Source organism: Panulirus ornatus, chromosome 42, assembly GCF_036320965.1.
Source record: "Panulirus ornatus isolate Po-2019 chromosome 42, ASM3632096v1, whole genome shotgun sequence".
Lineage (NCBI taxonomy): Eukaryota > Metazoa > Arthropoda > Malacostraca > Decapoda > Palinuridae > Panulirus > Panulirus ornatus.
This window is the reverse complement of record NC_092265.1, coordinates 17,527,683-17,555,611: the sequence shown is the minus strand read 5'-3', so window position 1 is coordinate 17,555,611 and position 27,929 is coordinate 17,527,683. Positions and strand designations below refer to the sequence as shown.

The 27,929-nt window shown below is 40.2% G+C and overlaps 1 protein-coding gene across 4 annotated transcripts in view; it reads left to right on the top strand.

The window, feature by feature from the left end:
* Positions 1–211: 211 nt before the first annotated feature.
* Positions 212–27,929, top strand: part of LOC139761946 (U6 snRNA-associated Sm-like protein LSm6) — a 51,881-nt gene continuing 24,163 nt past the window's right edge. Inside the window, exons 1-2 of one of the 4 annotated variants that reach the window (XM_071686652.1) lie at positions 212–316; positions 26,719–26,847. In XM_071686652.1, the coding sequence (XP_071542753.1) occupies positions 26,757–26,847 (91 nt within the window). In that variant the 5' untranslated portion in view covers positions 212–316; positions 26,719–26,756. Of the gene's footprint in view, positions 317–412; positions 475–500; positions 638–26,203; positions 26,332–26,718; positions 26,848–27,929 lie in introns of those variants that run through there. The other 3 variants (XM_071686650.1, XM_071686651.1, XM_071686653.1) reach the window with 3 other exon arrangements.

The window sequence follows — 27,929 nt, the reverse complement described above, 5'->3', positions numbered from 1 at the left end:
AAAAGATTTGGACCGACAGAAATATGGCCGTGACTTATTTTGTTATACCTGATAATGGTGTCAGGAGTATTTGCTGAATTATCATTTACATTTCAAAATCAAAGATGAAAGCAACTTTTGCCATCCAAAACTTGCTTCGTCGTCATTAACATTAATTAGCCCAATGATTTCCCCAGGCTTCTTAACCATCATCACTATTGACTCAGATGGCTTCGACTATTGACTCAGATGGCTTCGAGTTTGTGTAATGTCAAGAGAAAATCATTCACTGTCCCAAGCTTTTAATTTCGTGTGGCAAATAGATCTACTTTACATGGTAATTTATCTCTTTAGTAATGGAACATACTTCATTGTTCCTTTTAACTGAAAGTTTTCATTTAAGACGCATAGATACTAATTTACTCACGTATCCCTCATGTTGCCTTTAAGTTTATGTCAATGTTTGGCTCACTAAAGGAAACTTTGCAGATTTCGGTTTGTAGTTTATATTAAAGTCCTCGTTGAATTCATTTTAAGCATTCCTGGTAATTCACCTAAACTACCTTTGGACAGATTAGTTTTGTTCAGAATCACATTTTCTGCTGGGGAGTACATGGAATACCCTCTTGTGATTGTGTACCAGATACAGCAACTCGACGTGAGTCACCTCATCTTGCTTGTCCTTAAACATAAAGTAGTCTTTGGTCCATAGAATGGGGGTTGGCAGCCGTCTTCGCCTTGAATAGGCAGGCAAAAACATAGGATCATATTTTGACGTAAAAGTCATTAATACTATCACTTTCGATAAATTTTATTGGCAGATTATTTCATTCATCAACGATACGTTGTGAAAAGAAATGTTGACTTACCTCCAGTCTCACATTTAACTTATAGATCTTTAGATGGCCTTGAGTTTCTGTTGTCACTTAAAAACAATTTTCAAGGTTTCGAGGCCAAGCATAAAAACTTCAATCAGCAGACCTCAGTCTTTGCTTTTCTAATATTAAGTTTGTTTTTATTCTTTCCTCGTCTGGTAAATTTGTGTATACTTCATAATTCTTGTGGCGTGTCTTTAGATTTCTTCAGTGTGGTCGATAATTTTTTTATAGGGTCTCCATGCTTGTATTGTGTATTCAAGATATGGTCTTACTAGGGATTTGAAGTGTTGTTTTCTTTGCTTTTGTCGGTATAAATTCTATTTATCATTCCCAACACTATTTTCTTGCTTGACAACTTTTGTAACTATACCACCGTCATCAAAATCTTTTTTGGATCTTCACACCCAAATCTTTACCTTGGTCAGAGCATGAAATAATCTTGTCATCAAGTATATACTGATTTCTTTTGTTGATAGAGACGTTTATAGTGGCCTGTTAAGAGTGAAGCACGAAAGGTCAAGAAGCAGCACTGGAGATTTTTAGTTATGGAGACTGTTACCATGGCCACCCCTATGAAGGAGTTCCATTTGGAACAGAGGCGTCATAGATAGATAAAACATTTATTAGTCGAGTGACCAGGCATAAATAGTTAACAGATCTCTGTGAAGTTGTTCAATATCTTTTCAAAGTCAATCACGTTTTATTAGTATCAAAAACTTTGCTAAATTCCAAATAGATTACATCAACAGGGTGTCCTGTATTTACTAGATTTTTCATTTTCTCCATAGATTCAAGGAAATTTACGAGGGAAGACCTTCCTTTCATAAACTTATGTTGGGGATCCTTTGTAAAATTTTATCTATGCAGATCTTAACTGCTGTGGCCCTAACCAGAGTTTCCATTATTTTACACATCATTGATGTCTTACTAATGGGTCTATAATTTCTTGCAAGGTTTCTGGGTCATTTCATATAAGCAGAAGTTATTTTTGCTAATTTCCATTCATCTGGAACAACACACACCAGCTGGGAGGTTGGGCGGTGGCATGAGAAGCCACTTGACGTGTAGTACGTTTGTTAACATTCATCAGAAGTTGTTGTGATACTTAGTCATGAGCATTCAGGTATATTTTGACTAAGATACTGTAAAAAGAAAAGATCAGTCTTCACAACTAAGGAAGTTAGTTGAGATTTTCTTAGGTTTTATTGAGTTTTTGTTACAAGTGTTTCAACTACAACTACATTTACATGAATAGATCATGTTTTCTCTTTTTGTATTCTCCAAAAGCTACACAAACATTATGGAACAAAATATCGTGGTATTCAAAAGTAGTTATGAAGTTTAACCAAATTTACCTAAATTTCACCTGTTAAGGGAGTTTCGGGGACATTTTTATAGATTCTGTCAGTAATTTTACCTTTATATTAATTAACCCCAGATTTTCTTTGATATTCATACCCCCTCTTTACAATCATTTCCTTCAATGTTGCAGAATGAAATATAATGTTCCATGTCACTTTTATTTTCTCTGAACACCACACTTCTGTAGCTAAACAAAGTTACTCACTATCCAAAGATAATGGCAAAGTGGAACTAAATCGAACTTTTACCATAAACAATAGCAGTTGGTATAATATCAGCTTACTGACATATCTGTAAGCAAAATAATCACTTTGATTTGTGTTGTGGATTGTCTGGTAATAGCAAATAAAGCAGAAGTGCAACCTTGGCAGAATGTAGTCTAATGTTTATATCTTTCCCATGACCAGCTGTTTTAAGCACATTCTTTCTGATGAAGCTTGAAGGGCTAGCTGCTATCTGTAAACAAGTACAGTGAATGCTGTTAGGTTAGATTGGAGTAAATTGTGGCATCTGCAGAAGGCATTTTGTCTCTGGAACAGTTTGTTGCCATGCTGACCAACATTGTCCTGTTGGCTGGACATCACTTTGTGGCCAGGTGGCCTTTGTACCCATAGTTTATGAAATTTTGACTGGGTAAATAAGTTTTTAAGTGTTGCAGTGTAAATGTATATGCAAACTAAAATCAGACCAAACTTTGATCAAATTCCAGTTTAGAGGCACATTAGAATTATCTGGAATTTTTTATTATTAAGTTTATGTTGCAAAGATAGTTTAGTATGTGGACAATATATTGAAGATTGGCAGATAAAGAGTTCACTTGTTATTTTATATTCTGTCTGTATCCTTTTGTATGTATGTATTTATGTGTCTATCTGTCTTATCTATCTGTCTATCCAACAATAACAGTGTTGGCATAGTATCATTTGACACACCTTTACCAACATATTGACGTATTGATTTGTGTTGTAGATTGACTGGTATTTGCAGATAGCCAATGAGACAGATGTGCAACCTTGATGCAGAGTGCAATTTAATGTTTATACCTTTCCAATGACCAGCTGTTTTAAGCTCATGCTTTCGATGAAGCTTGAAGGGCTAGCTGCTCTCTGTAAACAAGTACAGTGAATGCCGTTAGGTTACATTTGAGGCTATTTCGGCATCTGCAGAAGACATTTTGACCCCGGAACAGTTTGTTGCCTTGCTGTGGGCTGGTCATCACTTGGCAGACCAGGGTGGCAGTTGTGTCTTGGTTTATAAAATTTTGTCAAGTTCAGGATTATCATGCATGGAATAGATTAATTTAATGTTGTAATGTTACTATATTTCTTTACATGTGTATTAACTTAAATGTTATTAAACTGTGGTAAAATTCCAGTTTAGAGGCACAGTTAAATCATCTTAGGAATAATGTATCATTGATTTTGGACTGCAATGATAGTTTATATTTGGAAAATATATTAAACTGGCAGATCATGAGTTCACTAATTACTTTATATTCTGTCTCTCCTTATCTATATATGTATGTATCTATCTATTGTATCTATCCATATGTCTGTCTAATTATCAATTATTTTTACAATTTTTCTAGTTTAATTGGGGTTGCTCATGTGGTAACAACCAATTCAGCATTATTCACGCACATCATTAACCCTATGTGTACCCAGTAGGTATGCAAAAATCACTAACATGCAGTTAGAAAATGTCTGTTAATTGCAAAAATTACATTTGCATCATGACATATATTTTTCCTCTTCCACAATAATCACTGCATCTCATGCTCTTTAGAATGCTTGCCAAATCAAGGAATTCTACCATATGGAAGCAGTGTTCCTGTAAGTGAAAGAAAATAAACAACATTTGATCCACTAACACTTAGGACTTTGCATGCATGTTAACAGGCTCAGGATTACAATGCATAGGATAAGTTTATGGAGGCACATTAGAATTATCTTTGGAATTCTTTATCACATTGATTGCGTATTGCAATGATAATTTGGTACAGATACTCCTCGACTTACAATGGGGGTTACATTTTGATAAACCCATCAAAAGTCGAAAATACATTCAATACTGCACATCTGTCTAACATCATAGTTAGCCTAGCCAACCTTAAATGTTTTCAGAACACTTGCATTATCCTACATTGGACAAAATCATCAAACACAAAGCCTATTTAATAATAAAGTGTTGAATATCTCACCATCATAAAGGCGAAAAATCGTAGGGTGAAGCATTGTATATTGGGGGACTTCTGTATATGGAAAATATATTAAGACTGCCAGATTATGACTTTGCTTGTTATTTTATATTTTGTGTTTCCTTGTATATGTATGTCTCTGGCTGTCTTATCTGTCTATGTGCCAAGTATTGTCACACTATTTCAGGTTTAATGGGAATTGCTCATGTGCTTACAACATATGGAGCATCACTCACAAACATCCTTAACCCATACCTGAACCCAGTAGGTATGCAAAAATCACTGACATGCAGTTGAAAAAAATACATCTGTTGATTGCAGAAATTTCAGTTGCATCATGGCTTCCATATTTTTTCACCTCCTTAGCATGAATAACTGCATCTCATGTCATTTAAAATGCCTGGCTGCTCAAGGAATTCTACAATCTGTAAGCATTGTTTGTGAATGTGAAAGAAAATAAACAGCATTTGATTTGCCAACACCTAGGACTCAGCATGCATTTTCTCTACTTTGAATGTGATTTAGGTAGATTACAAACATATTGACATATGGCGCAAGATTTTATTTTTCACTCTTGATCACCATTTCCCACGTTAGTAAGGTAGCACCAGGAATGGAAGAAGGGCCGCACTCACTCATCCATTCTCTAGCTGTCGTGTAAAGCACCAAAACCTCAGCAGCCACCCAAGGTGTTACTACCATCGTGACTGAGGAGGATTAAAGTGGTACTCAGTCCCATCTTACACTCTCCATGTTAGGATTGCTGACATAACTTTTTGTCTCATCAAAATGGGACTGCCAGGCTAGTCCTTCTATCTTTACCAAAGACCATACACTTATTCAAAGCTTGCTTATTTCTTTTCATGTAATTACTCATGTGAACTCCTGTCCACTCAAACGTTTTTTGATATAAACAAGACAAGTGTTCAACAAGTCTATGTCCCTAGACCCCAGCATCAAGAGGTGCTAAGAATCTCCGAGTTTCCACGTGACTCTACTGCCAGTGAGAAGAGGAGGCTCTGACAGTAGTAGTACTGGCCCCTCCCATGACCTTTTCTCTCTGTTAGACCTTCCTCTCTTGTATTCACTGTACTAACATTTGTGTTCTCTCTTGTAACCTCTCCTCAGTTGAACACCATCTCTCTAGTACCTCTTACTTCTGTTCGAGATGCAGTTCTCACTAATCCCTTTTTCACATCCATCTGTAATCTCCACTCATGATTCCAGTTCAAAGGTGGTATTTGCATTCATTCCAACACATCTGTTGCATGCCTCAAGGACCTTGAGTTTCCAAACTTTGATGTTATGTGGCTCACTGTCTGTCTCTCACCTACCATACTTTTCCTCTGTTTTCCCTAATGTGTTCCTAATTCTATAAATTTCATATCTTTCTATGATTACCTAAACTCCTGCCGTGAGCTGTGGCATCTTCTCAACTACAAACTGAGATTTTCTACCCTGGGGATTTCAACGTTCACTATAGGAAATGGTTGAATTCCCCCCATATGGATGGTGGAGGGATTGAAGCCCTCACATGTCCCATTCTCAGTGATCTATAGCAAGTTATCTCCCACCTTACCCATATACCTGACTGCTGTGACCACTCTCCTAATTTTCTGGATCTGTTTTTCACCTGTATTTCATTCTGCTGTGAGTACACAATCTTGTCTCCAATTGGTTCATCACGTTCTCATGAATATATCTGTTTTCATGGCACCTTCCCCTCCAGCAGCCCCTTGTAAGTTTAAATACTAGCACCTCATTGAAGCTAACTGAAAGAACTTACATAACTTCTTTTCTGACTTTCCTTGGGGAAATTACTGTCTCATATATGGTGACGCTTCTGTCTCTGCCAAATGCATAGCAGAGGTTATTCTTGCGGGAATGAAACATATATCCCCTCTTTCTCCAAGACGACCTTTTCATATAATCCATAGTTCAACTATTCCTGTTCTGAGGCTATTTAGAGAAGGGATCAGGCACATTGGGCTTCGAAAACTCTCCTTCCTCTGACTTCGATTCAGCCTTTTATCATTGACCATTATCATTGTCGGCACGATATTCATGAGGCAAAGCATTCCTTTATTCAAAGGAAGTGCAATAACCTTTCCCCATCAACCACTGACAGGTCTTTCTGGTCTTTAGCTAAGGTCATCTCTAACAACTTCTGTCAATTCTGACAGTAATATAGCTCTCTCTCCATAGACAAGGTAACTCTGGTTTCCATTTCTCATCTAACTCTACCTTGGATGGCTCTAACATTCCTTTACCCTCTGATGCTCCTCTTACTAATACTATGCCCCTCCTCATAATCTCTTCAGACCATCCAAAAAGCACCTTTCTCCCCGGAGACAAGCAAGGCCTATAGTCCTGATGGCATCTTTCCCCATGCACTGAAAGAGTGTGCCTCTGAACTTGCACCTGTGATTGCTCCTCTGTTCCATTTCTGTTTAAAAACCAAAAATTTTCCTTCTCCTTGGAAGCATGCATTGATACATCCTATCCCTAAGAAGGCTGACCATTCTGACCCCTCTAACTATTGTTCTATTGCTTTGACATCTATTCTTTCCAAAGTCTTTGAGCCCCTCCTCAATTCCCATACCTTTAGACACCTTGGACCTCACAGTCTGCTTTCTGATCTCCAGTATGGCTTATGTGAGGCGAGAGCTACTGATGATATTCTTTCCTATCTCACAGTGTCTGCTTATCATCCCTGAAAGATTTTGGGGAGTCATATGTAGTTGCCCTTGACATATCCAAAGCTTTTGACAGGGTTTGGTATTGGGGTCTTATCTCTAAGCTCCCCTCTTTTGGCTTCCCTCCCTCACTTTGCTACTTCATATCTAGCTTCCTCTCTGGCCAATCTATCTTTTTGGTTGTTGATGGATCACCCTCTCCACCTTTCTCCAGCAACAGAGATGTCCCTGAAGGTTGTGTTCTGTCCCCTACACTTTCTTTCCTTTTTTCAACTATTTCATCTCCTCCACAAATAACCAAATGCACTCATACGCTGATAACACTGCATTCATCCACATTCTTAACTTCTGCTCCATCTTCTCTCACTCAGTCTGCATCTCGTCTTGACACAGCTTCCTCAGTAAACCCAAACTTAGACAGTATACCTCAGTGGAGTAGATGAAATTTAGTTAAGATTGATTCCTACAAGACCCAGTTTCTACCCATCTCTCTATCAAAAATTTATAATGACTCCCCTCTCTCCTTTGTTGGTTCTGTAACTTCGCCTCTTGACTCAGTGAACATACTTAGTATTACTATAACATTCACTTTTTCTTGGAAACCCCACATTACGGGAATTGCTAAGTCTGCCTCTTAAGAAACTGGGTGTCCTGTTTAGATTTTGAAACCTTTTCTTCTGAACGGTTGCTCCATTTATACTGAGGATTGATTCATCCTTGTATGGAGCACTGCTCTCACATCTGGGGTGGTTCTAGCTCTTCATCCTTTCTTGAGAGACTTGAGTCAAAAGGATCAGAATTTTAAAGTTGTCCCAGACTAACTTCCAGACTTGACGCTCTTGCCCTATATGCATTACTTTGGTATTTTCTCCTGATAGCTGGCTGCTTGTTTGCCCCCACCACTAGCTAGACCTCACAATACTCAGCAGGTTGCTGCATTACATGATTACTGTGAGGCTGCTGACAACTCATGGGTGGGCCATTTTGATGACTGTTTCTCCTTACACCTCGAAGCTTTGGAACTCTCAACCTTCTCATGTCTTTCCCAATAACTATGACCTTACACATTTTAAGAGACAGGTTTATCACATCCTTCAGAATTCATAAATACTTTCTCTTGTTTTTTCTTTTTCCCTTTCATAGTTCTCTCTATATTTCAATTAAGGCCCGGCCTTGATGTGGACTTTTGTCCGTGACTGGAGCCTTCAACATAAAAAAAAATGGCCACACAGACCTTTTCATGGTTTACCCCAGCAGCTTGACAACATGTCAACCCCTGTAGATAATATCATTCCAGTTCACTCAATTCCATGCATGCCTTTCACCCTCCTGCATGTTTGCTCAAAATTTTTGTGCCACATTTCAGTTCACTGTATCCCATGCATGCCTTTTATCCTCTTGCATGTTTACTCAAAATCTTTTTCACTCCATCTCTCCATCTCCAATTTAGTCTCCCCCTTCTCCTCATTCCTTTGACTTCTGACATACATATTCTCTTTTTCAACCTTTCCTCATTCGTTCTTTCCACACGTTCAAACTGTTTCAGCACACCCTCTTCAGCTCTCTCAACACACTTTAATTACCACACCTTTCTCTTACCCTTGTATTACTCACTTGGTCAAACCACCTCACACCACGTATTGTCCTCATATCCAGCATATCCACCCCCTACACACATCTTCATTTATATCCCATGCCTCACATCCTTGTAATATTGTTGGGACAACTATACTTTCAGACATACTCCCAGATAATGATTTCAGTGTCCACACATTCTTCTCCCAGGACCTTCACCCATCCTGTGATTCACTTCTGCTTCCTTGATTCCATTTGCTGCCATGTCCACTCCTAGATATCTAAACTTCACTTCTACCAATTTTCTCCATTTAAACTCACACCCCAACTGATCTGTCCCTCACCCCATCTAAACCTCATAACCTTTGCTTTCAATTTCCTCCTCCCACAGACTCTTCCAAACTCAGTCAGTTTCTGCAGTTTCTCACTTTAACCTGCCATCAGTACTGAATCATCAGCAAACAACAACTGACACACTTCCCAAACCTTCTCATCCTGTACAGAGTGCATGCTCACCCCGCTCTCCAAGACTCTTGCATTTTCCTCCCTCTCCACCCAATCCATCAAGAAATTAAACAGCCATGGTGACATCACACCCCTGCCGCAGACCAATCTTTACTTGGAGCCACTCACTCTCTTCTATTTGTACACATGCATTACACCCTTCGTGAAACTGCTTTTAGCAGTTTTCCTCCCACACCATATATTCTCAAGACCTTCCTCAAGGCATCTTAATTAACTCAACACATGCTTTCTCCAGATCCAGAAATACTGCATACAATTCCTGCTGATTCTTTAAGTATTTCTCGCACGTTTTATAAGCAAACACCTGATCCAACATCTTTCACCGCTTCTGAAAGCATACTGTGCCTCTGAGTCTGATGCTCTATACATTCCTTCACCTTTTCACTCACTGCTCTCCCATACAACTCACTAAGTACACTCAAAAAACTTATATTTTAATTTTTCTAAAACTTACTTTTATCCATTTTGCCTCATACAATGGCTCTATACATGCGTTACACTAATCTTCAGGCACCTGTTCATGATCCACACATACACTGAAAATCCCAACTAAACAGTCAACATCATAGTCATCCCATTTCTTAATAAATTCAACTGCAATACCATCTTTTCCAGTTGTGTCATATTTCACTCTGCAAAGGGCTTTCACCACCTCTTCTCTCTTCATCAAACCACTCACAATGACTCATTTTACATACTACCCTGATCCAAAAACCTTATCATCAAACACATTCAGCAGTTCTTCAGAATACTCATTTATCTCCTCCTCACTTCATCTTTACCTTGTACCACTTCTCCCTTTGCTCCTTTCATTGATGTTCCCATTTGTTCTCTTGCATTTTGCACATCATTAACCTTCTTCCAGAATATTGTATTCTCCTTAAAGTTCACTGATAATCACTCACCCTAACTTTTTCAGCCCCAGCACCTTACTCTTGACCTCCTATCTCTGTATGTTATACATCTCCCAACCATTTGCACTCCTTCCCAGTAAATTCCACCCAGACACCTGTTTTCTCTCACTAATAACTCTACCTCTCTATCTCACCACTCCCTAACCTTTCTAATCTGCCTTCTCCCCACCTTTTGTATGCCATATGCATCTCTCAACATATACCAGCACTGCTTCTCTAAATTCCTCCCATTTCTTGCCCACTCTCGAGCTTTATTTACTCTTGCCTTTTGCCATTTCACATTTAATCTCCTCCTGGGGTTTCTTCATGCATGTCTCCTTCCTTTGTCACTCTGTCAATACACTCTTCTCACTAGTCATGTTTCTTCTTTCCTGAAAACCAAACAGATCTTCACTATCCTGAAAACCAAACAAACCTTCACCTTCACCAGATAGTGATGAAACATCCCACAGCTACCCCTCTCAGCACTTTCATATCCAAAAGTCTCTCTTTTACAATCCTATCAGTTTATAGCATACAGCACATTCACATCCAAAGGTCTTTCTTTTACATGCCTATCAGTGTAAAGTGTACAGTAATTCATGATATAAAGAACTGATAAAGAATATAATCCCTGTTGTAGGGGAGAAAGAATTCTGCATCCATATTCCTTGCCTGTTGTAGAAGGTGATTCAGAGGGGAGGGAATGGTAATGCAACCCATCCACTTTCTCATATTTCACTTTCACTGAAACAGAAGGAGTCAAGCAGAGAGTGCTCATCCTCCTTGAAGACTCTGGTGGGGATGTCTGAATTTGTTTGAATATAACCAAGATGTGAAGAAAGGAGGGCCAGGAAGTGTTTAAGGAAATAAACCTGGATGCTCTAGCTGGGAATGAAACAAAACTGAAGGGTAAAGGGGAAGAATGGTTTAGAAATGATTTAGGGGTAAAGTCAAGGGTTGGTGTGAGAGGAAAACCTAAGGTAGGGGTAGCATCGATGCTGAAGCAGGAGTTGTGGGAATGTGCGAAAGACTGAAGGAAACAAGCACTTGTCTAAGTGGGCCATCTTCCACTGTTTCTTGAAGCTTCAAGCTCTCTCTTAATTAAAAGGGCTAATCCTACTCCTCCTTTAGCTTCTCTTTCCTTTTTATCATGTACTTTTCTGGGCAGAACATGTGAGAACTCATCCCTTTGGTAAGCTTAGTTTCCACAACTCCAAGAACATCATGTGCCCTTTCTCTCATGTGATCCTTGAATTCTAGTTCTTTACCACTAACTCGTTATCAAATTAATCTGAGCTGTGAAAGATCTCTGAACTCTTTCTTATTCTTTAATTTTGCTTGCTTTATATAGTAATGTTAGAATGCAGTACTATTCAATTTGCGTAAGAATTAGCACCTCGAATAATATGGTAATTGGTTTTTCCTCCCTTGTCTTGAAGGTCTGTAGCATTCAGCGTGCCTTCCTTCCAAATGAGGCAACTGTTATTTAGTTGTGTTTGCTGAAGGTTAGATTGTTGGACATTGATATTCCAAGGTCATTTTTGCCGTTTATCTTGTTTATTATATCATCTGTATCTGTCTAGTATTCTCTGTTACTTTTGATTTCTTCATTTTCTCCAAAGTTGAAACTTATCTCTTTAAAAGGCATGCTGTCCTCAGTTGCCCTAGTAAGGACATCATTTATGTCTCATTGTAACCTTTTGGCATCATCTATTGATGTGATTTACATACTAATTCTTGTATCATCTGCAGATGATATGAAACTGTGGCTCATGTTTACATTAGTGTCAGATACAAGAATGAGGAACAGGAGGGTTCAAGTAATAAGTTCCTTGACAATTGGGCTTTTACCTTGGAGGCACTGGAGAAAGCATAGTTTACAATTGCTTGTTGTGACCAATTAGTGAAAAAGTTGTATATCCATCTCCGAATTTTTCTGGTTTTTCCCATCTTTTACTTATTATGTGCTAAGACACCATAGTTACATTTGAAACCATGTTGTCCTAGGTTATGTAGATTGTACATTTCCATAAATTCAATCAGCTTGCCTCATAGGACCCTTTTGAAGATTTTGATATGTGACGGTAACGCTGCCAGTCAGAAGATCTTTTAGGACTGCTTTGTTTCGGCCTTTGTCATGTGGGGCAATTTGGATTAGTTTCAAACTTCCAGGAATGATGCCAGAATCTACACTTTTTCTCCAGAGGGTAATTGGTGCATCTGCTACAGTTGTCATACATTCTTTATGAAGACTGAGTTCCATGAGTCCAGGCCTGGAGCTTAGTACATGGACATGCTTGTGTTGAGGTGGTGGTATCTCCTGTGTGTACACTTGGTGAATTGCTGTTTAGGAAGAAGTCTTGATGTAGTTAGAAATGAAAGTGGATCATGAGAGATGGATAATTATTAGTTCTTATGCACCTGGTCACAAGAAGAATGATGAAGAGAGTGTTTTTGGAGCAGCTGAGCGAGTGTGTCAGTAGTTTTGATGCTAAAGATTAGTAATGGGTAATCCGAATGTGAAAGCGAGTACACTGTTATTTATTTAACTAATCATGATCATGATAATGTACTCCATGGTTTTATAAATCTTAGTAACAATTTTATTAGAAAATTATGATGTGGAAGGTTCCTATGGTAAAATTGGCAAAATTTGCTTCGTTATTAAGCATAACTATTATATGGGAGGGTATTGATTGAGAGGGTGAAGGCATGTACAGAGCATCAGATTGGGGAAGAGCAGTGTGGTTTCAGAAGTGGTAGAGGATGTGTGGATCAGGTGTTTCCTTTGAAGAATGTATGTGAGAAATACTTAGAAAAGCAAATGGATTTGTATGTAGCATTTATGGATCTGGAGAAGGCATATGGTAGAGTTGATAGAGATGCTCTGTGGAAGGTATTAAGAATATATGGTGTGGGAGGAAAGTTGTTAGAAGCAGTGAAAAGTTTTTATCGAGGATGTAAGGCATGTGTACGTGTAGGAAGAGAGGAAAGTGATTGGTTCTCAGTGAATGTAGGTTTGCGGCAGGGGTGTGTGATGTCTCCATGGTTGTTTAATTTGTTTATGGATGGGGTTGTTAGGGAGGTAAATGCAAGAGTTTTGGAAAGAGGGGCAAGTATGAAGTCTGTTGGGGATGAGAGAGCTTGGGAAGTGAGTCAGTTGTTGTTCGCTGATGATACAGCGCTGGTGGCTGATTCATGTGAGAAACTGCAGAAGCTGGTGACTGAGTTTGGTAAAGTGTGTGGAAGAAGAAAGTTAAGAGTAAATGTGAATAAGAGCAAGGTTATTAGGTACAGTAGGGTTGAGGGTCAAGTCAATTGGGAGGTGAGTTTGAATGGAGAAAAACTGGAGGAAGTGAAGTGTTTTAGATATCTGGGAGTGGATCTGGCAGCGGATGGAACCATGGAAGCGGAAGTGGATCATAGGGTGGGGGAGGGAGCGAAAATTCTGGGGGCCTTGAAGAATGTGTGGAAGTCGAGAACATTATCTCGGAAAGCAAAAATGGGTATGTTTGAAGGAATAGTGGTTCCAACAATGTTGTATGGTTGCGAGGCGTGGGCTATGGATAGAGTTGTGCGCAGGAGGATGGATGTGCTGGAAATGAGATGTTTGAGGACAATGTGTGGTGTGAGGTGGTTTGATCGAGTGAGTAACGTAAGGGTAAGAGAGATGTGCGGAAATAAAAAGAGCGTGGTTGAGAGAGCTGAAGAGGGTGTTTTGAAGTGGTTTTAGGCACATGGAGAGAATGAGTGAGGAAAGATTGACCAAGAGGATATATGTGTCGGAGGTGGAGGGAACGAGGAGAAGAGGGAGACCAAATTGGAGGTGGAAAGATGGAGTGAAAAAGATTTTGTGTGATCGGGGCCTGAACATGCAGGAGGGTGAAAGGAGGGCAAGGAATAGAGTGAATTGGAGCGATGTAGTATACCGGGGTTGACATGCTGTCAGTGGATTGAATCAAGGCATGTGAAGCGTCTGGGGTAAACCATGGAAAGCTGTGTAGGTATGTATATTTGCATGTGTGGACGTATGTATATACATGTGTATGGGGGGGGGTTGGGCCATTTCTTTCGTCTGTTTCCTTGCGCTACCTCGCAAACGCGGGAGACAGCGACAAAGTATAATAAAAAAAAAAATTATTTCACTTAATTTCTCTTTTTGGGAATCTCTTTCTGGGAACACATCTCTGATGTATAACAAGTATTTACTCTGTATCAAAGTTAAAACTAAGACCCCTTTTATGATAAAGCTTGAGTGCACAAAGGTGTAGATGATACACCTCATCATAGAGATTTGTATTCTATGGAAGATTAAGCTGTGCTTGGACCTCAGTAAAGGAAAAGTCTCTCTTAAGGAGAGAGATAACATGGCAACATTTTCATCTGTTCTTGAATTAAGATAATTTTCTTTGTACTTACTTAGGTTAGACTAAATGCTTAAAGAATTAATTCTGAGGTGTTGAAAATTAACGAGTATTTTTAGGCTATAATCATGACATGGTCTCACCTTATTGCCCATCCCACCTTCCCCAATTTAGATTAAACTAGTTCCTAGTTACTTTCTAGGGTCTGAGACCAGCGTGCACATTGCTGAAGTTGGCTGGAGTGGTTATGGCCTAGCAGAGGACCATGGCACTGTTTTAGTAGAACTTTTAGACAAACTGGCATTATTCTATTTTAGGCCTCTTCAGCTGGAATGAAAATGTGTAGTATTGTAGTATTGCCAACAATTGAACTCAACAACTCTTACATGAAATGCATCCTCTTCTACCAAATGTTTCTTTACTCATAAGATCTGTTCATTGTGCCAGAATTGGGTCAAGGCACTATGAGCTGCTGGAATGCTCTTAAGTGAAGGCATTTGCCACAGTACACATTCTTAAAGAAACGGTGGATGTGATTAGATTCCTTTATATTATGCATGAACAAAAAAGGGGCACAAATGTTGTTATCTACTTGGACACACAAACTCATAATGCAGGATTTCAGATATAGAACCACTTGTCTTCAATACATGGGTATTTTTTTTTTTTTTTTTTCGCTGTCTCCCGCGTTTGCGAGGTAGCGCAAGGAAACAGACGAAAGAAATGGCCCAACCCACCCCCATACACATGTATATACATACGTCCACACACGCAAATATACATACCTACACAGCTTTCCATGGTTTACCACAGATGCTTCACATGCCTTGATTCAATCCACTGACAGCACGTCAACCCCGGTATACCACTTCGCTCCAATTCACTCTATTCCTTGCCCTCCTTTCACCCTCCTGCATGTTCAGGCCCCGATCACACAAAATCTTTTTCACTCCATCTTTCCACCTCCAATTTGGTCTCCCTCTTCTCCTCGTTCCCTCCACCTCCGACACGTATATCCTCTTAGTCAATCTTTCCTCACTCATTCTCTCCATGTGACCAAACCATTTCAAAACACCCTCTTCTGCTCTCTCAACCACGCTCTTTTTATTTCCACACATCTCTCTTACCCTTACGTTACTTACTCGATCAAACCACCTCACACCACACATTGTCCTCAAACATCTCATTTCCAGCACATCCATCCTCCTGCGCACAACTCTATCCATAGTCCACGCCTCGCAACCATACAACATTGTTGGAACCACTATTCCTTCAAATATACCCATTTTTTGTTGAATGTGTTTGATGATAGAGTGGCAGATATAGGGTGTTTTGGTCGAGGTGGTGTGCAAAGTGCGAGGGTTAGGGAAAATGATTTGGTAAACAGAGAAGAGGTAGTAAAAGCTTTGCGGAAGATGAAAGCTGGCAAGGCAGCAGGTTTGGATGGTATTGCAGTGGAATTTATTAAAAAAGGGGGGTGACTGTATTGTTGACTGGTTGGTAAGGTTATTTAATGTATGTATGACTCATGGTGAGGTGCCTGAGGATTGGCGGAATGCGTGCATAGTGCCATTGTACAAAGGCAAAGGAGATAAGAGTGAGTGCTCAAATTACAGAGGTATAAGTTTGTTGAGTATTCCTGGCAAATTATATGGGAGGGTATTGATTGAGAGGGTGAAGGCATGTACAGAGCATCAGATTGGGGAAGAGCAGTGTGGTTTCAGAAGTGGTAGAGGATGTGTGGATCAGGTGTTTCCTTTGAAGAATGTATGTGAGAAATACTTAGAAAAGCAAATGGATTTGTATGTAGCATTTATGGATCTGGAGAAGGCATATGATAGAGTTGATAGAGATGCTCTGTGGAAGGTATTAAGAATATATGATGTGGGAGGCAAGTTGTTAGAAGCAGTGAAAATTTTTTATCGAGGATGTAAGGCATGTGTACGTGTAGGAAGAGAGGAAAGTGATTGGTTCTCAGTGAATGTAGGTTTGCGGCAGGGGTGTGTGATGTCTCCATGGTTGTTTAATTTGTTTATGGATGGGGTTGTTATGGAGGTGAATGCAAGTGTTTTGGAAAGAAGGGCAAGTATGAAGTCTGTTGGGGATGAGAGAGCTTGGGAAGTGAGTCAGTTGTTGTTCGCTGATGATACAGCGCTGGTGGCTGATTCATGTGAGAAACTGCAGAAACTGGTGACTGAGTTTGGTAAAGTGTGTGAAAGAAGAAAGTTAAGAGTAAATGTGAATAAGAGCAAGGTTATTAGGTACAGTAGGGTTGAGGGTCAAGTCAATTGGGAGGTGAGTTTGAATGGAGAAAAACTGGAGGAAGTGAAGTGTTTTAGATATCTGGGAGTGGATCTGGCAGCGGATGGAACCATGGAAGCGGAAGTGGATCATAGGGTGGGGGAGGGGGCGAAAATTCTGGGAGCCTTGAAGAATGCGTGGAAGTCGAGAACATTATCTCGGAAAGCAAAAATGGGGTTTTTTTTTTTATGTAAGGTAAAACAGTACAGAGAACTGAATATCCTAATTAAGGAAACCATCTCATTAATGCTTTATATAAAAAGATGTTTTGGAAGGAGGTAAATAACGTGCATAAGACGAGAACATTGGTGAAGGGGGCAAGTGGAGAGGTAAAAACAAGTAGTGATGAAGTGAGAAGGAGATAGAGTGAGTCTTTTGAAGGTTTGTTGAATGTCTTTGATGATAGAGTGCCAGATATATGGTGTTTTGGTCATGGTGGTGTGCGAAGTGAGAGGGTCAGGGAGAATAGTTTGGTAAACAGAGAAAAGGTAGTGAAAGCTTTGTGGAAGATGAAAGCCGGCAAGGCAGCAGGTTTGGATGGTATTGCAGTGGAAGTTATTAAAAAAAGGGGGTGACTCTGTTCTTGATTGGTTGGTAAGGATATTCAATGTATGTATGAATCATGTTGAAGTGCCTGAGGATTGGAGGAATGCATGCATAGTGCCATTGTACAAAGGAAAAAGGGATGAAGGTGAATGTTCAAATTACAAAGGCATAAGTTTGTTGAGTATTCCTGGGAAATTATATGGGAGGGTAAAACCATGTACAGAGCATCAGATTGGGGAAGAGCAGTGTTGTTTCAGAAATGGTAGAGGATATGTGGATCAGGTGTTTGCTTTGAAAAATGTATGTGAGAAATACATGGAATAACAGGTGGATTTGTATGTAGCATTTATGGTTCTGAAGAATACATATGATAGGGTTGAGAGAGGTGCTTTGTAGAAGGTTTTAAGAGTATATGGTGTGGAAGGTAAATTACTAGAAGCTGTGAAAAGTTTTTACCAAGTATGTAAAGCATATGTACGAGTAGGAAGAGAAGAAAGTGACTGGCTCCCAGTGAATGTCAGTTTGCGGCAGGGGTGCGTGATGTCTCCATGGTTATTTGATATGTTGTTTATGGATAGGGTGGTTAGGGAGGTGAATGCAAGAGTTTTGGATGAGAGAGCTTGGTAAGTGAGTCAGTTGTTGTTCACTGATGATATAGCACTGATGGCTGATTCAGGTGAGAAACTGCAGGGGTTGTTGACTGAGTTTGGTAAAGTGAGTGAAAGAAGAAAGTTGAGAGTAAATGTGAATAAGAGCAAGGTTATTAGGTTCAGTAGGTTCTGCTCTCTCAACCATACTCTTTTTATTACCACACATCTCTCTTACCCTTTCATTACTCAATCAAACCACCTCACACCACATATTGCCCTCAAACATCTCATATCCAACACATTCACCCATATAACATTGTTGGAACCACTGTAGCTTCAAACATATCCATTTTTGCTCTCGGATATCACATTCTTGCTCTCCAGACATTCATCAACACTCCCAGAACCTTTGCCCACTCCCCCACCCTGTGACTTACTTCCACTTTAAAGGTTCCATCTTCAGCTATGTCCACTCCCAGATTTCTAAAACAATTCACTTAATCCAGTTTTTATCCATTCAAACTTACCTGCAATTAACTTATCCCTCAACCCTACTGAACCTAATAACCTTGCTCTTATTCACATGTACTCTCAACTTTCTTCTTTCACTCACTTTACCAAACTCAGTCAACAACCTCTGCAGTTTCTCACCCAAATCAGCCACAAGCACTGTATCATCAGCAAACAATTCACTTCCCAAGCCCTCTAATCAACAACAGACTGCATACTTGCCCCTCTCTTCCAAAACTCTTTCATTCACCTCCCTAACCACTCCATCCATAAACAAATTGAACAACCATGGAGACATCATGCAGCCCCTGCCGCAAACCGACATTTACTGGGAACCAATCACTTTCCTCTCTTCCTACTCGTACACATGCCTTACATCCTTGGTAAAAGAATTTCACTGCTTCCTGCAACTTACATCTCACACCATATACTCTTAAAACCTTCCACAAAGCATATCTATCAATGCTATCATATACCTTCTCCAGATCCATAAATGCTACATACAAAGCCATCTGTTTTTCTAAGTATTTCTCACATACATTCTTCAAAGCAAACACCTTATCCACACATCCTCTACCACTTCTGAAACCACACTGCTCTTCCCAAATCTGATGCTCTGTACACGTTTTAACTCTCTCAGTCAACACCCTTCCATATAATTTCCCAGGAATACTCATCAAACTTGCACCTCTGTAATTTGAACACACCTTTATCCCTTTTTCCTTTGTATGAAGGCACTATGCATGCATTCTGCCAATCCTCAGACACTTCACCATGATCCATACATGCATTGAATATCCTTACCAACCAATCAAGAACACAGTCACCCCCTTTTTTGATAAATTCCACTGCAATACCATCCAAACCCGCTGCCTTTCCGGATTTCATCTTCCGCAAACCTTTCATTACCTCTTCTCTGTTTACCAAACCATTCTCCCTGACCCTCTCACTTTGCACACCACCCCGACCAAAAAACACTATATCTGCCAATCTATTATCAAACACATTCAACAGACCTTCAAAATACTCACTCCATCTCCTCACTTCATCACTACATGTTATTACCTCCCCATTTACCCCCTTCAACGATGTTCCCATTTGTTCTGTTGTGTTACGCACTTTATTTACTTCCTTCCAGACATTTTTCTATTCTCCCTAAAACTTAATGATACTCTCTCATGCCATGTGTGTGTGTGTGTGTGTGTATATATATATATATATATATATGTATATATATATATATATATATATATATATATATATATATATATATATATATATATATATATATATTTTTTCTTTTTTTTTTCATACATATTCGCCTTATCCCGCGTTAGCGAGGTAGCGTTAAGAACAGAAGAGTGAGCCTTAGAGGGTAAATCCCCACTTGGCCCACCTCTCAGTTCCTTCTTTTGGAAAATTATAAACGGGAGGGGAGGATTTCCAGCCCCCCGCTCCCTTCCCTTTTAGTCGCCTTCTACGACACGCAGGGAATACGTGGGAAGTATTCTTTCTCCCCTATCCCCAGGGATATATATATATATATATATATATATATATATATATATATATATATATATATATATATATATATATATAGTTGATTGCTGTATCTTGCATTAGAGCCAAGAAACAGAAGAAGCTTTATAGGTGTCACCAGTGTCTGCATTCTCAAGGTTATGAAAAGCTACCTTTGGTGAAACTGTCGCTGTCTCCCGCGTTTGTGAGGTAGCGCAAGGAAACAGATGAAAGAATGGCCCAACCCGCCCACATACACATGTATATACATACACGTCCACACACGCAAAAATACATACCTATACATCCTCCCCCCTCATGTGTGCGAGGTAGCGCTAGGAAAGACACCAAAGGCCACATTCGTTCACACTCAGTCTCTAGCTGTCAAGTAATAATGCACCGAAACCACAGGCTCCCTTTCCAAATCCAGGCCCCACGCACTTTCCATGGTTTACCCCAGACGCTTCACATGCCCTGGTTCAATCCATTGACAGCACGTCGACTCCGGTATACCACATCGTTCCAGTTCACTCTATTCCTTGCCCGCCTTTCACCCTCCTGCATGTTCAGGCCCTGATCACTCAAAATCTTTTTCACTCCATCTTTCCACCTCCAATTTGGTCTCCCACTTCTCCTCGTTCCCTCTACCTCCGACACATATATCCTCTTGGTCAGTCTTTCCTCACTCATTCTCTCCATGTGCCCAAACCATTTCAAAACACCCTCTTCTGCTCTCTCAACCGCGCTCTTTTTATTTCCACACATCTCTCTTACCCTTACGTTACTTACTCGATCAAACCACCTCACACCACACATTGTCCTCAAACATCTCATTTCCAGCACATCCATCCTCCTGCACACAACTCTATCCATAGCCCACGCCTCGCAATCATACAACATTGTTGGAACCACTATTCCTTCAAACATACCCATTTTTGCTTTCCGAGATAATGTTCTCGACTTCCACACATTCTTCAAGGCTCCCAGGATTTTCGCCCCCTCCCCCACCCTACGATCCACTTCCGCTTCCATGGTTCCATCCGCTGCCAGATCCACTCCCAGATATCTAAAACGCTTTACTTCCTCCAGTTTTTCTCCATTCAAACCTACCTCCCAATTGACTTGACCCTCCAACCTTAATGTTTTCAGAAAAGAAGAGTGAATGTTGGGGTGAAGAGGGTGGTGAGAGTAAGTGAGCTTGGGAAGGAGACGTGTGTGAGGAAGTACCAGGAGAGACTGAGTACAGAATGGAAAAAGGTGAGAACAATGGAAGTAAGGGGAGTGGGGAGGGATGGGATGTATTTAGGGAATCAGTGATGGATTGCGCAAAAGATGCTTTTGGCATGAGAAGAGTGGGAGGTGGGTTGATTAGAAAGGGTAGTGAGTGGTGGGATGAAGAAGTAAGATTATTAGTGAAAGAGAAGAGAGAGGCATTTGGACAATTTTTGCATGGAAAAAATGCAATTGAGTGGGAGATGTATAAAAGAAAGAGACAGGAGGTCAAGAGAAAGGTGCAAGAGGTGAAAAAGAGGGCAAATGAGAGTTGGGGTGAGAGAGTATCGTTAAATTTTAGGGAGAATAAAAAGATGTTCTGGAAGGAGGTAAATAAAGTGCATAAGACAAGGGAGCAAATGGGAACTTCAGTGAAGGGCGCAAATGGAGAGGTGATAACAAGTAGTTGGGATGTGAGAAGGAGATGGAGTGAGTATTTTGAAGGTTTGTTGAATGTGTTTGATGATAGAATGGCAGATATAGGGTGTCTTGTTCGAGGTGGTGTGCAAAGTGAGAGGGTTAGGGAAAATGATTTGGTAAACAGAGAAGAGGTAGTAAAAGCTTTGCGGAAGATGAAATCCGGCAAGGCAGCAGGTTTGGATGGTATTGAAGTGGAATTTATTAAAAAAGGGGGTGACTGTATTATTGACTGGTTGGTAAGGTTATTTAATGTATGTATGACTCATGGTGAGGTGCCTGAGGATTGGCGGAATGCGTGCATAGTGCCATTGTACAAAGGCAAAGGGGATAAGAGTGAGTGCTCAAATTACAGAGGTATAAGTTTGTTGAGTATTCCTGGTAAATTATATGGGAGGGTATTGATTGAGAGGGTGAAGGCATGTACAGAGCATCAGATTGGGGAAGAGCAGTGTGGTTTCAGAAGTGGTAGAGGATGTGTGGATCAGGTGTTTGCTTTGAAGAATGTATGTGAGAAATACTTAGAAAAGCAAATGGATTTGTATGTAGCATTTATGGATCTGGAGAAGGCATATGATAGAGTTGATAGAGATGCTCTGTGGAAGGTATTAAGAATATATGGTGTGGGAGGCAACTTGTTAGAAGCAGTGAAAAGTTTTTATCGAGGATGTATGGCATGTGTACGTGTAGGAAGAGAGGAAAGTGATTGGTTCTCAGTGAATGTAGGTTTGCGGCAGGGGTGTGTGATGCCTCCATGGTTGTTTAATTTGTTTATGGATGGGGTTGTTAGGGAGGTAAATGCAAGAGTTTTGGAAAGAGGGGCAAGTATGAAGTCTGTTGGGGATGAGAGAGCTTGGGAAGTGAGTCAGTTGTTGTTCGCTGATGATACAGCGCTGGTGGCTGACTCATGTGAGAAACTGCAGAAGCTGGTGACTGAGTTTGGTAAAGTGTGTGAAAGAAGAATGTTAAGAGTAAATGTGAATAAGAGCAAGGTTATTAGGTACAGTAGGGTTGAGGGTCAAGTCAATTGGGAGGTAAGTTTGAATGGAGAAAAACTAGAGGAAGTAAAGTGTTTTAGATATCTGGGAGTGGATCTGGCAGCGGATGGAACCATGGAAGTGGAAGTGGATCGTAGGGTGGGGGAGGGGGCAAAAATCCTGGGAGCCTTGAAGAATGTGTGGAAGTCGAGAACATTATCTCGGAAAGCAAAAATGGGTATGTTTGAAGTAATAGTGGTTCCATCAATGTTGTATGGTTGCGAGGCGTGGGCTATGGATAGAGTTGTGCGCAGGAGGATGGATGTGCTGGAAATGAGATGTTTGAGGACACTGTGTGGTGTGAGGTGGTTTGATCGAGTAAGTAACGTAAGGGTAAGAGAGATGTGTGGAAATAAAAAGAGCGTGGTTGAGAGAGCAGAAGAGGGTGTTTTGAAATGGTTTGGGCACATGGAGAGAATGAGTGAGGAAAGATTGACCAAGAGGATATATGTGTCGGAGGTGGAGGGAACGAGGAGAAGTGGGAGACCAAATTGGAGGTGGAAAGATGGAGTGAAAAAGATTTTGTGTGATCGGGGCCTGAACATGCAGGAGGGTGAAAGGAGGGCAAGGAATAGAGTGAATTGGATCGATGTGGTATACCGGGGTTGACGTGCTGTCAGTGGATTGAATCAGGGCATGTGAAGCGTCTGGGGTAAACCGTGGAAAGCTGTGTAGGTATGTATATTTGCGTGTGTGGACGTATGTATATACATGTGTATGAGGGTGGGTTGGGCCATTTCTTTCGTCTGTTTCCTTGCGCTACCTCGCAAACGCGGGAGACAGCGACAAAGCAAAAAGAAATTATATATATATATATATATATATATATATATATGTTTCCTGCATCAGTGAGGTAGCACCAGGAACAGACAAAGATTGGCTACCTTACTGAAGCAGGGGATAGCGATGCTGTATCCTTTGGGGCGGGGTAGCAACAGGAATGAATGAAGGTAAGCAAGTATGAATATGTACATGTTTATGTATGTGTGTATATGCCTGTATGTGTATGTGTATTTATGTATCCACATCCAGGCCCCGCAGACCTTTCCATGGTTTACCCCAGACGTTTCACATGCTCTGGTTCAGTCCATTTACAGCATGTCAACCCTGGTATGCCACATTGTTCCCATTCACTCTATTCCTTGCACACTTCTCACCTTCCTGTATGTTCAGATCCTGATCGCTCAGAATCTTTTTTGCTCCATCCTTCCACATCCAATTTGACCTCCCTTTTCTTCTTCTTCCCTCCACCTCTGACACATATATCCCCTTTGTCAATCTTTCCTTACTCATTCTCGCCATATGTCCAAACCATTTCAGCACACCCTCTTCTGCTCTCTCAACCACACTCCTTTTATTTCCACACATCTTTCTTACCCTTTCTTTACTTACTCCGAGTATATCAACTGACCGTTATATTTCTTTACATGCCTTCAACTTCTCAATCTGTACCCTCCCATACAGTTTTCAAGATACCCTCCCATACAATTTTCAAAGTATACTCAACAAACTTATGCCTCTGTAATTTGAACTCTCACGTTTAGTCCTTTTGCCTAAAGTTGTACAATGGCAATATACATGCATTCCACCAATCCTCAAGCAGTTCACCATGATCCATACATACATTGAATATCTTTACCAACCAATCAACAACACAGTCACCCCGTTTCATAATATATTCAACTGCAACAATATTCACACCCTCCACCTTTTTCAGATTTCATCTTCCACAAAGCTTTCACCACCTCTTCTCTCTTCACCAAACCACTTTCCCTGACTCCCTCACTTTGCACAGCACCATAACCAAAACACCCTATATATGCCACTCTATCATCAAACACATTCAACAATCCTTCAAAATACTCACTTCATCTCCCCTCACACTATCTTTACCTGTTATCACCCCCCCCCCCCCCCCACTTTCCCCCTTCACCGATGTTCCCATTTGTTCTTTTGTCTTTCACACATTATTTACCTCCTCTTTTTCAACCCTTGCACCTTCCTCTTGACCTCCTGCTGCTTTCTCTTATACATCTCCCATTCATCTGCACTCTTTCCTTTAAGTATTGTCCAAATGCCTCTCTTTTTTTCTTTCACTAACAACTTTATTTCTTCATCCCACCACTCGCTACCCTTTCTGATCTGCCCACCTCCCAGCTTTCTCATGCCACATGCACCTCTTGCATATATCATCACTGCTTCCCCAAATACATCCCATTTTTCATCCACCTTTTGCCATTGTATGCTCAATCTTTCCTGGTATTTCTTTACACAAATCTCCTTTCCAAGCTCACTTTCACCATTTTCTTCTCCCCAACATTCTCTCCTTGTTTTAGAAAACCTCTGGAAATCTTCACTTTTGCCTCCGTAAGGTAATGGTCAGACATCCCTCCACCTGCCCCTCACAGCACATTTACATCCAAAAGTCTCTCTTTTACATGCTTATCAATTAATATGTAATCTAATAATGCCCTTTTACCATCCTTCCTACTCACATATATCTCTCTTTTATATCAGGTATTTCCAGTCACCAGTCTTTTTTCAGCACAAATCCACAAGCTATTCATCATTTCCATTCACAATTCTGAATACCCCATGCATGCCAATTATACCCTCAACTTCCACGTTACTCACCTACACATTCAAATTATCCGTCACTAATACCCAGTCTCATGCACCAAAACTGCTGACACTTTCACTCAGCTGCTCCCAAAACACTTGTCTCTCATGAACTTTCTTCTCATGACCAGGTGCATAAGCCCCAATGGTTACCCATTTCTCTCCATACACTTTCAGTTTTACCCATGTCAATCTAGAATTTACTTTCTTACGCTCTATCACAATACTCCCACAACTCCTGCTTCAGGAGTAGTGCTACTCCTTCCTTAGCTCTTGTCCTCTCACCAACCCCTGACTTTGCTCCCAAGACATTTCAGAACCATTTTTCCCCTTTACCCTTGAACTTCATTTCACTGAGAGCCAGAACATCCATGTTTCTTTCCTTAAACATACTACATATCTCTCCTTTCTTCTTGTGTTGGTTGCATCCATACACATTCGGACACCCCAATCTGAACCTTCAAGGAGGGTGAGCACTCCCTACTTGACTCATTCCACTGTTTCCTCTAAAAAAGGAAACAGAGGAATATGCCTAAGGAAGGTATATGCCAAAGAAAGAGTCAACAAATCAAGGTGGAGAAAAACACATGCCTAGGCTATGATAATGATTCTCTCCTGAAGAAACTTCTTGATAGCTCTAGAATGTTGCAGAAGGTTGAGGAAGCAGATCATGTTCTCAGAGCTGCCTTACTTCATATATCAGAGTGCTTATCTGGATGAAGATGCTCATCCTGTTCTGGATTTTCTTTGAAATGATTCTATAGTGAAAGAGAAATTAGTTCTTTAGATTGATTCACCTAGATCCAGAACTTTCCATATTAGGTGGGGAATGAAGGCAAAAATCTAGTTCCTTTTTACTTGTCATTCAGGAAAGCTTGTAGAAATCTCCATTGGTTTTAGTTTTTTTTTTTCTCTCTCTCAGACTCCAGCCCCAATCCCAAAAAGAGGCCTTTGACTTCCCAGAAATAACTTTTGTCTGGTATTACTGTACTTGGGTTTACCACCTGTGAGGCAGGGGATTACTCATTGGCAATAAGAGAACCCATAAGGTATGTTTGTGGTGGTTGTTGCATTTTTTTAAGATTTTTTCACCTTGTTGGAATTCAAACCAATCTTGGAGACACTTAAAGACTTTTACTCACAGGAGTGGTGTTCCATGAGCAAGTTTTTTTTTCTCTGTTGTTTCTCTCACCCTTCCTCCACCCTCTTTCAAAAACCTTTTTCTTTCTGATGGTAACCAAGAATAATAGGGTGGCCAGGCTGTCCTATGGTCAGTTGCTAGGACAGTGACATTATCACCAGATGAGGGTTGCAAAGTCAGGGGTTATAACATCACCCCAAGGGATCGAGAGATTCTCTCAGGTCACAAGACACTTTTCCAGAGAGAAATAGTTTTCCATTCTTGAAAACTCACTTTTCTAACTTCCTTTTACCAGATACGCTGTTGGACTAGTAGCATTTGTTAGAAGCAAAGATGAGTCGTCGGCAAACTCCAAATGAATTCCTCCAGCAAATTATTGGCCGTCCTGTTGTAGTCAAGCTCAATTCTGGTGTTGATTATCGAGGTAATTTACTTATGATTTTATAGAAGTTTGTTGATTTGTATGTGAGATGTTGCTGTGTTTACAAGAATGTAAACACCATGGATATTGTCTTTTACGAGGAGTTCTGTGTCAGGATGTGCAGAGCAGTTATCCAAAATTAAGATAAATCTTACAACTTTTGGGAAGACTTGAGGCACAAAATGGTTCTTAAACCAATGAAGACAATCCATGTATGTTTATTCACCTTATATATCATTGGAAAAACTCTAATCCCTTGAAAACCCTAGGATTCTGACTTTTACCATAAACTGATAATTAAACCTGTGTCTTAGCTGTATTAGTTGACCCAAGAACTGTAAGCCTTTCGTTAGAGTACTTAAAACCCTCTTAGAATGACTTAAATGTAGTAAGATATGTCTTCTTTGGTATATAACAAGTTCATAAGTGTTTTCACTGTGGAAAACACTGTAGCTCCAGACCAATGAGATAGAATGGGAGGAAGAATTTGGAAATCAATGAATTTTCTGGGTATGCTATTAACAGAATATATGAAGGACTTGACCCATACAAGGCTCATGGTCCTGATGAAATTTCACTTTATTTGCTAAAGATGTGTGTAGATATGCTAGATAAACCATTTGAATTATTGTTCAGGATGTCACTGGACAGAGGCAAAGTACCAAGGGAATGGAAAAGGACAAAAGTCATTCCTTTATTCAAGAAGGGAGATCAGGAACATGCATATTAACTACAGATTGGTTTCTAGCATGTTTAGTGTATAAGATGCTTGAAAAGATAATTAGAGAGCAGTGATTGACTTTTTATTTCTTATTCACTATTTATACTGTATGGGTAGGGAGTTTTACACTCATGGGGTACCATCTCTTGAACACTTACTACTATCATACAGCCTCATGAATTTATGTATACAGTCTGCATTAAGTGAAAGACAACATGGTTTTAGTGACAGAAATCATGTGTAACTAACCTCAAAGACGTATGTAAGAGAATGAGCTCATCTTTAGACGAAATGGAAAACTGGGTGGACTGACTGTATGTGAACTTCCAGAAAGCATTTGACACTGAATCACATTCGAGGCTGA